Raw genomic sequence first — 11,943 nt, forward strand, 5'->3', positions numbered from 1 at the left:
TTTTTTTTCCTTCTTGGCCCCAGATAATAATAATTATCCCCCCCCCAAAAAAAACCAAAAAAAACCAAAAAAAACAAAAACAAAACAAAACCCAAACAAAATATCAACAACAACAATATACATAAAGTATGTGGATTATATATATTCGTGTGTATATACTTTGCCATTTATATGTATGTATATAAAACTGTGTATACCATATGAAATTTAAAAAATATTGTGAGACAGTGAGCTCAGGGCACCCCAACCCTGACACTGCCATTTTATATTCTGGGGACAATAAAAAAAAAAGAATATAAAAAGGAATAAAAAAAGAATTATTAAGAGGGCTTTCCAAAAATTAATGTAATTATCATTTATTATCAATTTTTAGAGAAATAACATCCGTAAATCTATGACAGTATGCCTTTAATTGCAGTGGAAATATCGATTTGAAATTTATTCCAATTTGGGATTGTCTTACAGTATGTTCAATAGACACGATAGTTCCAACATTACCCAGACTATAAACAGCAGAGACAGTTACTATAGACATTCAAGAGAAAAACCGGGTGATGATGAGACGACTGAGAACAGGCCACTGTTGACTCACGTACCACATGCACACAGAATTCCGAGTGGGAGAAACTGGAACATGTCGTTGTGGTACAGCCGCCATGACTGTCTATCATCTCCTGCATCACTGTCCCCACTACCAGGACAAGAGGGAAGCAGGCTGGTCTTCAGATGAACCCCTAAGGAGAAACCGAAGGGCCCCAAGGAAAACCTGCAGGGCACAACAGCATTTGTTCGAGCTACTGGGGTCCCTGTCTGAGAGTTCGAAGAAGAAGAAGAAGAAGAAGAAGAATAAGAAGAAGAAGAAGAAGAAGAAATAGCTGTATTTGTATTTTATAGTTGTATGTATGATGCATGCATGCTGTCAAACTGGGTGACGGGGTAGGTTGAACGAAATTGTGAAACAAAAATACATGTAGAATCCATTACAAGAAAAATAAAAGTGCATTTGACGACATTTTAAGTCCGTTTATTTGGTATTTCAAAACTTCTGCTACGGAAAGTGTGGAAGTGTTATGCCCTCCACATCTGCACCATATGTTTGTGGTTTTCAAACCACGTTTTTCTTTACAGATTTGTGAAATGGAGAAAAATGGAGGCCAAGTCCATCGTATTGCAGAAGCCGGGAACGTCCCGTATCTAGTTCACGGAGACCAGTGGGTAGGGTACGACGACGAACAGAGTCTGAGAACAAAGGTACTGTACTTCGCAGCACTACCAACAGCACATGTATACTAAAGATTGTTTATTTAACGACGCCACTAGAGCACATTGATTTTTCATATTATCATCGGCTATTGGACGTCAAACATATGGTCATTCTGACACTTTTTTTAATCTGTTTTTTTAGAGGAAACCCGCTGTCGCCACATAGGCTACTCTTTTACGACAGGCAACAAGGGATCTTTTATTTGCACTTCCCACAGGCAGGATAGCACAAACCATGGCCTTTGTTGAACCAGTTATGGATCACTGGTCGGTGCAAGTGGTTTACACCTACCCATTGAGACTTGCGGAGCACTCACTCAGGGTTTGGAGTCGGTATCTTGATTAAAAATCCCATGCCTCGACTGGGATCCGAACCCAGTACCTACCAGCCTGTAGACCGATGGCCTAACCACGACGCCACCGAGGCCGGTCACATGTATACTAAGACAACAAAGGTTTAGCAATTTGGTAACTGTGCTTAAAGAAAAGAAACCTTATGACTTAAAAGCATACTGTCACAGACCACTGACCTGTTTCATGGCCTAACAAAGTATTACTTTAAAATATATATATAGTTGGTTTGTCACTAAACGTACTTTATTCAACCATCTATGTAACCACCATACTCCACTTATTAATGATATTTTGTAAAAATAATTGAATTATGGCAATGGTCCATAATTCAAAAACTAACATTGCTGAGAATGTTGACATGGATTTTACTCCATCATAATGTAGTTAAAGTGATACAATAGTTAGATTTGGTCTGTAAAAATTAATGTAATTTTAAATTGTTATTCATTAAAAGAGAAATAAGGTCCTTAAATCTGTGACAGTATGCCTTTAATGAATGAAATATGTCACTGGATGTCATTGATGCATTGATACAAACTGAAATTGTTAAAGGGACAGACTCTAGTTTCAACCCGTGAAAAATAACACTAAGTTCAGTTTATCTACAAACCTGCAGTTTGCGACATTTAAATGGTGAAATACCCTCTAAATATAGACTAATACTCGACTCCATAACTGTTACTTCTCAGACGCACGTGCGTTTTTGAAAATATGATAAATGAATTTTTTATATATTAAAAACACCAGGATGACCAAAGACACTTCGAATGTACAGAAATGAATAATCTAAACTATAAAATCTAAATAAAGTATGATTTCAGTTATCAAAAAACCGGCTCTAATAGTCAAACATATGCCTTAGCGTTTAAAAACTAGGGTATGTCCCTTTAACTGTCACGTCATTGAATGTAAAGTACAATGCTATGGTACCAAATTGCAAAACGGTCTTGTCTTTGTATACACTGACAGCAGTATATATTGTATTGGGGTGTATCGCACACGCGCGCGCGCACACACACACACACACACACACACACACACACACACATACATATGACATGCTCAGATAAAAGGGGCGGGACGAAGCCCAGTGTTAAAGCGAACGCCTGATGCATGGTAGGTCTAGGATCGATCCCCGTCGGTGGGCCAATTGAGCTATTTACAGTGCACCAGTGCACCATGACTGGTCTATCAAAGACCGTGGTATGTGCTATCATGTCTGTGAGATGGTGCATATAAAAGATCCCTTGTTACTAATAGAAAACTGTAACTGGTTTCCTCTCCATGACTGTCTCAAAATGACCATATGTTTGACATCCAATAGCCAACGACTAATGATTCTATGTGCTCTAGTCGTGTCGTTAAATAAAACAAACTTTTTTTGCTCTAATAAAATAAATTTCAGGGGGTAATCAAAAAGGTGCTAATTACTTTTTCATGTTAGGGAGTCAGATGGTGCTAAAAACTGAAATCATTATTAGCTGTATAATTCGCGCCAGCTAATTACTTTTTCATGTTAGGGAGTCAGATGGTGCTTGATCTGGTGAATAGGGCGGGCGACCGATAAGCTAGAAGCCACAGTCATCGTGTACAGCCATGCCGACCACTGCCGTGTGAGCAGGCGCATTGTCCCGATGTAACAGCACGGTATTCGTGAAACCTTCTTCTTAATGGACAACACATTAGTCAGGATTTTCCGAATTACTCCTTACGAAATTCCTACTTCGCTGGCTACTTACCCGATAGTTATCTGTCAGTGTTGCATTGTCATGTCATGCAAAAGCACCCTACTTAGATAGGCCAAGAACTGTTTGATCACCCATTATATAAATACAAATAGACTATATATCTTTCTTCCTCTGCCATGATAGAACATGCAACCCACGTCACGTACTTTGATACAATGTACAACTAAACAGAGTGTCAATATAGAGAAACAAATTGTATTGTGATTTCACACAATAGGCAATGGAAATTGAAGAATATGGCAGTACCGGGTGAAAACAAAACTAGATTATGACATATCTGAAATGTTTTAGTATTAAAATACCCCCGACTGAGACTTACATTTGTTTTAATAATAATAATAATAATAATAATAATAATAATAATAATCCTTTTACTTCCTGTTCTTCAGGTCCAGTACATGAAAGCACATAACTTTGGAGGAGTCATGATATGGGCAATAGATCTGGATGACTTCAAAGGTACCATCTGCGGAAACGGGCCCTACCCGCTACTACATGCAATCAAACACGAGTGTGATTCCACGGGGGGATCCGTGTAAGTTTACAGATTGGCCAAATGAAAGAAAGAAAGAAATGTTTTATTTAACGACGGACTCAACACATTTTATTTACGGTTATATTGGCCAAATGTTTCAGAGCATAAAGATTGTCCTTCAGTGTTTACGGAATAGCCATCTCTACGAAACCTTTAACTGCCTTATATTAAATTGAATTACTATAATATTGGAAAGTACACACAAACGAACCCTCGTCACTATTGGGAAAATGTTGGGACTTCGTCTTAAACACTTCCTGTCACAATTACCAAATGCTTGACATCTTAAAAGCTATGATTAATAAATCAGTTTCTTAGTAAGTTATTCTTACACACCCGTTGGTGAGAACACAATGCGTTATTTTTGATAGCACATGGTTGTTTACACATCTGCGTGTGTTAACAATTTCAAGAAATACGACTGGCTGCTCCTAGGTGATGAACAGGTCACCACTGCCACACATCCAGTGAAAACCTACACGATGGAAATCGATTGCCTTGTGACGTATAGTTAACCTGACAATCATGGGTTTGTGACGTGTAAGTTAGTTACAAGTGCAACGGCTCTAAATGACTTTTAGTCGAAAAAGATGTTAAAATTTGCTTAAAACCTGGTTTTTGAGGATATGTAAGAAATAGAATAATACATTCTTGTCCGTCAGATACCATTTATCTTACAACTCGTTGTTTAAATACATATCAAACTCGCTTTCGCTCGTTAGATACATTTTAAAACAACTCGTTGTGAGATAAATGGTCACTCGTGTATTATTCTTTATGTACAATTATTCTCTATGTACAATACAATCTTTAACTTTTATATAATACTGACGTATCTTGAGTGTCTGTGACAAACAGGGCCGCTATTTATAAATATTTTTAGGATGTTTTAAGAATGTTCTGGAGTGGAGAAATATTCTTATAATCATTTTTAAAATCCACCTGAGACAAACTTGTAGCTAAAGTGACAGACCCTGGTTTTTAAACACTTAGACGTATTTATCATTTTTAAAGTCGTGTTTGATAATTTAAATTAGAAGTACTTACATTTTATTATTTAGAATATTCATTTTCGTACACCTGAAGTGGTTTTGGTCACCCAGGTTATTGTTATGTCCCGAAATGCATTTTTCATAAATCTAAAAACGCGCGTTCGTCTGAGAAGTAATTGTTATAGAGACAAGCTTTAGTTATTTTTAAACGATATTTCCCCGTTTACACATCACAGACTTTAGCTGCTCTCTGTCAAAACCTTATCCAGATGTGCTGCATGTTTGTAGATTATCTAAACTTAGTGACCTCTTTCACGAGCTAAAAGTTAGGTCTCCGACTTTAAGTCATACATATTGCTTTGAGAAAATTCTCAAATGGAATTCCCTTCATAGTTGGGCCCCTGCGCGTGCTGTAACCTCACCGTGCAGGGGTGTAACATTTTCTTTGAGAATGGCCAATACAGCACAAAATTGAAATTTTGAGTAAAATTCAGTATCTATCTGTGATATTTGTGATTTTGCACAGTTCTTTACACTGTTTTTGTTTAAATCTTGAATTTTTATATTGATGTTTATCATCACTTTATTTATTTGCATTACCATAGTTTGACACCCAATAGCCGATGTATTTTTCGTGTTGGGGTGTCGTTAAACATTCATTCATTCATAGTTGGGGTAAATCCCGTGTATATTTAACATCACAGGGGCAACAGTAGTTAATAGTAGATAAAACTCCTTAAACGGTTAAGAAGAGAAATTTCTTTAAGTTTCTATATTTTTTCTGGACTTTTTTTCGGGGGTAGGGGGGGGGGGGGGGGGGAACTGCCCCCCTTGCACCCCACTATCTACGGCCCTGATACTGACCATTCTAAATACACGGAACTCCAAAAGAAACCCGAATATTAATTTAATGTTTTTAATTCATTTAAAATTATTCAATTAGAATCCCATTTGTTTATGTCTATTAATATTATCCATGTCTTGTTTTAAATTTTTCTTGAAAACCCCCAATATTGCAATATTCGTGTTTCTTTCTTTGTACAGTATAGTTATGACTAGTGGGGTTGATGTGCTGATAACAGACTGTCTTGGTTAGGTTCATACTTTGATATTTGTATTTAGGCTTTTTCCCCCACATCTTTTACACTGTGGTTTTACATTATATAATTATATAAATTATATTTACATATACAGTCAAACTTCGATCACTCCACCTTCGATCTCTCGAAAACTTCGATCTCTCGATCTGAAGCGACGGTCCCTGCCGAGTTGCTATACAAACTAGTAATAACGACCTTCGAAAACTCGAACTTCCAGACATCGAGTTATCGAAGTTTGACTGTACTTACTTTTTCCGACAGCCGATAGCCGATCCATATGTTTGTATTGGGGTGTCGTTAAACATTCATTGATTCATTGTTTAGGTTCACGCGACCTCCAACCCCGAAGCCAGATCATCATCAAACAACACAGGGCATCCACGCCACGCCCGGTCCAGCGTCTACTCGTAAGATGCATTAATATTTAAAAATTGTATTCTTTTCTACTACTATACCTTGAGTCAATCCCAGCCTTCCCCTTATTGATATTGATACAGTACCAACGCTACACGAAGGAACCTGACACCCCTATGCGAAATGAACCTGCTCTCTATTTTCGAAGCCATCTTAGCGCTACGGAATCGTAAAACCACCGTAGGTTGTGACGTCACTACACTACACGCTATAGTGACGTCATAGTTAGAGATGGATTTACGATTTCGTAGGCTAAGATTGCTTCGAAAATATGGGCCCTGCTCTGTACTTTCTTGTTGTGACGCAGCGCAAAGTGTGTTTCTTCGTGTGGCGTTGGTAGGTCTACTGGTTAGCAACATGTTTAAGTTTAATGTCATGACTGCACTCGACAATAATCAAATTGAAGCTCTGTGGCATCAGATTTATGAAAACAATAAGTGTATTTTACACACAATAGCTTGCGACCATTTGGTTGTCAACGATTGCCAAAGCATTACATAGAGTTTCCTCTAGCCTTCCCCTACATATTAATATCAATAAGGGGAGGGCTGGAGGTGACGTCATCTACTACTACTACTACTACTACTACTACTACTACTACTACTACTACTACTACTACCCTGGGGCGTAGCCAGAGAGGAAGAAACGCCGAGGTAAACCCAGACCTGTAAAATAAATGTCAGTGCCATGCCATGCCATTGCTACTACTACTACTACTACTACTACTACTACTACTACTACTACTACTACTACTACTAGTAGTAGTAGTTATTCTGCTATAGCAGTTCCGTCGGAACGACATCTTGAGTGGGGGACACCATCTCTAGAGGAGGGGGTGTCACTATCCTGATTTTTATCTTCTTTTTTTATATATAGAGTAGAAAACACACACAAAAAAACCCCGGCTTTAAATGATATCATTAAAACTTGGGTTAGCGGCTTTAAATGCTATCCAAGGTACATAACTCTAAAACTAGGGTTAGGTAGGAGACCACAGTTATTTGTGAATCTTCAGCTGAGATTTATGCATACCAGCCCATGGCATTCTAAATGCCCACATATGGTTTAAAAATAAAGAAAGATACAGGTATTTTTAGTCTCAAGGAAATTACAAAAAGAGTCATGATTATAAAGAGGACTTGTTTTAAATATTTTTAGTGAAATATTTGTGTTAATTCATGATTCTGCGTGCATTTTTGCCAATGTTCACATCCATACAAACCACACCCAAGCGGGAGTTGGCGGATATCATAGATATATTTATGGAAACTTTGCTCATCAAACTTTACAAAAAGCCTCATTTGAATAAAGGTTTAGCTATTAAATTTTTTCACAAAAACAGCTTGTTTAAAAATTACACTGCTGGTGATAAACCAATTGTCTTTTTAAAAAATATCTCTTTGGCTGTCACTAAGCTTAAGAATTTACTTCCTATTCCAAATAATTAGCCTTCAAACGTGGATCTGTGCAAAACCAACAAGCGAACTCTTTGCACGCCGGGTACACAAGGGAGTGGCTTTCGTTGCTATTAAAGGTAAATAACTCTAAAACTAGGGTTAGTGGCTTTCATTGCTAACCAAGGTACATAACCCTAAAACTAGGGTTAGCAGCTTTAATTGCTATCGATGGTTTTAGGTCTCACTACACAGATGTCATCTGCCATTAAAACTCGTGTTAAATTGCCCAACTTCAAATGAAGATTGCCAATAGAACGGGTTCTCGTTGGCACTAACAACATACACCATTGCGAACATACATTATATAAGCATACTCCAAAATTGAGAACATTTCTGTCTCAGTTTTTTGCTATATGAACGCATCTGGCAGTAATACCGGTCCGAACAGGTGGTTCATTAACCGATTCACTCCGGCTGTCTCTTACGCTATACACTCATGTCCCAAGAGGTCAATGCACAATATTACAAAATAGCATGGGCAAAATACAGCCAGAAGGCTTACCATTAAACATACATATTGTTTTAATTTTTCACCATTTCCTATAAGTGAATATGTGAACCATAACTTGTATCACAATTAGGAAGTGATCTGTGTAGTGAGACCGTAGCGGATTTCTTCGCTATCCAAGGTACATAACTCTAAAACTAGGGTTAGCGGCTTTCATTGCTATCTAGCGTCTTTGTTATCAAACGGGTTTCTGTTTCAGAATCACCGATTATCCACCAGGCTAGTAAGTTCAGCTGTTTCGACAAGACCGACGGCTTTTATCCCAGCCCGGACAGCTGCACGGAGTACTACATATGTGTCTCCAAGACGTCCTTCAACGTGAAGTGTGCTTCCGGTCTCGTCTTCAACCCCAACAACAAGCTCTGTGATTGGCCGCAGAATTACAACTGCGGCAGTGGACAAATTACCCAGACTCCTCCGGTTGTCAAGACGACCCACAAGCCCTTCTTGACGCACAAGCCCCACGTGATGACGGACACGCCCCAGCGTACAACACATAACATGCACGTCACGATGCCTCCTAGTGGATCAGGTAAGATAGCCCTAAACCCTGTAAAAAAGAAAATGTATATGGCACCCCCTAAAAAAAAACCCCCAAAAAACCCAACCAACAACAACAAAAAACAACAACAACAACAAAAAACCCCAAACAAACAAACAATGGAGAATTAAAACATCCATTGCAATCTCCAAAGCATTACCGATTACCGGCAATCTAATTAAAATTAACATGTGGATCTAACAGCAGCCAGTTGGAGCTCATGTCCACCAATCAAAACCTTACTTGCAGAATCATGCCAGTGATTTAAAAATAATTTGAAAACATTCCGAATAATCCTGAGGGTATACGACATGTTTCGTGTGAATTACGAATGCCTTAAAACATGTTTTATTTTATAAAATAAATAAGTTGTAATGTAAAACTGAAGACTGATTTAGTTTTTAGTTTTTTTAATAAATAAATAATTTGTAATGTAAAATTGAAGACTGATAATCCATCCCGTACGTATTGGTATGGTTCGCTGTACTGTGGCCACTAAAATAGACTCGCCCGATATTTTTAGAATTTGTATGCTCCCAAATAACGTTATAAAAGGCGAAATGTGATTGGTCAATATTTAAATTATTTTTTACAGACGAAATGTTACTTGGACATTGGAGACTACGCAGTGTTGTTAGCAATCTGATTAAAATTATTTCTACTGGTCTAAATAAGGCATTCGTAATTCACATTAAACATGTCGTATACCTTCAGGATAATTCGGAATGTTTTCAAATTATTTTAAAATCACTGACATGATTCTGCAAGTAAGGTTTTGATTGGTGGACATGAGCTCCAACTGGCTGCTGTTAGGTCCACATGTAATAGTTAAGCTAATTTTAATTAGATTGGATTGCAGGAGGTGTTGACTAATACCGGAGAGAGACCATTATATATATATAATATATATATACGTAGGTGCATATATCCTAGCGATTTGACAGTGTCATTAAAACCGGCTCAACTGGTCTATAACTATTACCTGTAAACCAGTGGAAGCTGATTTCAGTCAGACTGTGCTATTTGATTACTTTCAAGACCATTCAAACGCAGGCACGGCGGAGCAGGGGAGGAATCTAAAAGGCTACGTAGCCCACTCAGTAATTCTGAATCAAAAATATTATTGGTAATGAATCTTAAGGAAGAGATGTATTTTACTTGCAGAATGATGCAGGAAATTGCATTTCAGAACATCTGGTTTTAAAAAGTTTACGGGGGAGTATACACCCCCAACTTCCTAGCAAAACCAACACTAGGCTAATGTTTGTATGTTCGGCTATGTAAAACAAAACAACGCTAGTGACATACCTTTACCTGTTGTTTTTAGGTCTCTGCGCCAAATTTGGAGACGGCATCCACACCGACCCTGCGGACTGCAATCACTACGTGGACTGCGCCGGAGGAAGAGAGTTCCACTTTAAGTGCGCTCCTGGAACGGTTTACAACGACCAGATCCACAATTGTGACTTCCCTGTCAACGTCCCCAAGTGTGCGCCCTAACTGATACTATTTTTTTTTATGTATATATAAATAAAGTAGAATTTTAATATCCACATTTATTACTGACTTTATTATTTCGATCCGGTCTTGACATTATTTTTTTAAAAGTTAATGAGATTGTCATGAGTTAGCTCGAGTGTCTTCTAGCTCTCCCCATATAAACAGGGGAAGGGTAGAGGACACTCGAGTGTGTGTGATTGTGTGTGTGTGTGTGTGATTGTGTGTGTGAGAGAGAGAGAGAGAGAGAGAGAGAGAGAGAGAGAGAGAGAGAGAGAGAGAGAGAGAGAGAGAGAGAGAGTGAGAGAGAGAGAGAGAGAGAGAGAGAGAGAGACGGAGCTACTGTGAGAGAAAGACAAATACAAAGAGAGATGCACGCATACACAGATCTCTACATACACATAAACATAAACACGTACATACGTACGTACCTATTCTCATTATATAGAACGTGGAACTTTAAAATGCTCTATAAATGTGTATTATCTGAATAAACCCGCTTTCGTTTATTATTATTATTAAAAATGTTGTTTTGATGAACATCAAGATATATGCTATATATCCTTTTCTGACAGAGGACAACACATACTTCAGCCTTTAATATGCCAGTCGTGGAGTAATAGCTGGACCTCGACAAACGCAAACTAATTCCACGTGGGATTTGTTACACATTAAGCGAGTACAGTACCATTGACCCGAATATCTTCCATCATGAAAGTTAGAGTTGTTTTATTCAACGACATCACTAGAGCACATTCATTTATTGATCATCGGCTATTGGATGTCAAACATATGCTAATGTTTAAACAGTCATAGAGAGGAAACCCGCTACATTTTTTTTTCATTAGTAGCAACTTAAATTAAAAAATTATACTAAAACACATACAGCGTTATCATGGGTCTGAATTCAACAAAGAAACACTTCTATAATAATGAATGTTGAGTGTATATTACATGTATTAATATTTATAATAATAATAATAATAATAATAATAATAATAATAGACGTAGAATATATGTATATTAATGATTAATGATAATAGATTATGTGTATAACAATGGATTACCGAATGGCGAGTGCATATTATATCTATATTTAAAAACATAAACTGTCTTTTCGCAGGGTTGTCAGTTGATAGTAATGAATGGGGAGTAATATTATATGTATAATAATTAATGTGGATTCCAGATTATGTGTATAAATTTTATAGTAATGGATGGGGAATGCGAATTATACGTATAATAATGAATATGGAGTGTAGATTACACATGCAGTATAATAATGAATGGGAGTGTAGATTATACATGTAGTATAATAATGAATGGGAGTGTAGATTATACATGCAGTATAATAATGAATGGGGGTGTAGATTATACATGCAGTATAATAATGAATATGGAGAGTAGATTATACATGTAGCATAATAATGAATGGGGTGTGTAGATTATACATGCAGTATAATAATGAATGGGGGTGTAGATTATACATGTAGTATAATAACGAATGGGGGTGTAGATTATACATGCAGTATAA

At 37.3% G+C, this 11,943-nt stretch overlaps 1 protein-coding gene across 2 annotated transcripts in view; it reads left to right on the plus strand.

The window, feature by feature from the left end:
• LOC121380095 (chitotriosidase-1-like) overlaps positions 1-10,465 on the plus strand; it is a 40,251-nt gene extending 29,786 nt beyond the window's left edge. For both annotated transcript variants that reach the window (XM_041508847.1, XM_041508848.1), the window contains exons 8-12: positions 1,129-1,251; positions 3,755-3,900; positions 6,317-6,399; positions 8,571-8,903; positions 10,240-10,465. In XM_041508847.1, coding sequence (XP_041364781.1) covers positions 1,129-1,251; positions 3,755-3,900; positions 6,317-6,399; positions 8,571-8,903; positions 10,240-10,412 — 858 coding nt within the window. In that variant the 3' untranslated portion in view covers positions 10,413-10,465. The remainder of the gene's footprint in view (positions 1-1,128; positions 1,252-3,754; positions 3,901-6,316; positions 6,400-8,570; positions 8,904-10,239) is intronic.
• Positions 10,466-11,943: the final 1,478 nt, after the last annotated feature.

Source organism: Gigantopelta aegis, chromosome 8, assembly GCF_016097555.1.
Source record: "Gigantopelta aegis isolate Gae_Host chromosome 8, Gae_host_genome, whole genome shotgun sequence".
Taxonomy (NCBI): Eukaryota; Metazoa; Mollusca; class Gastropoda; order Neomphalida; family Peltospiridae; genus Gigantopelta; species Gigantopelta aegis.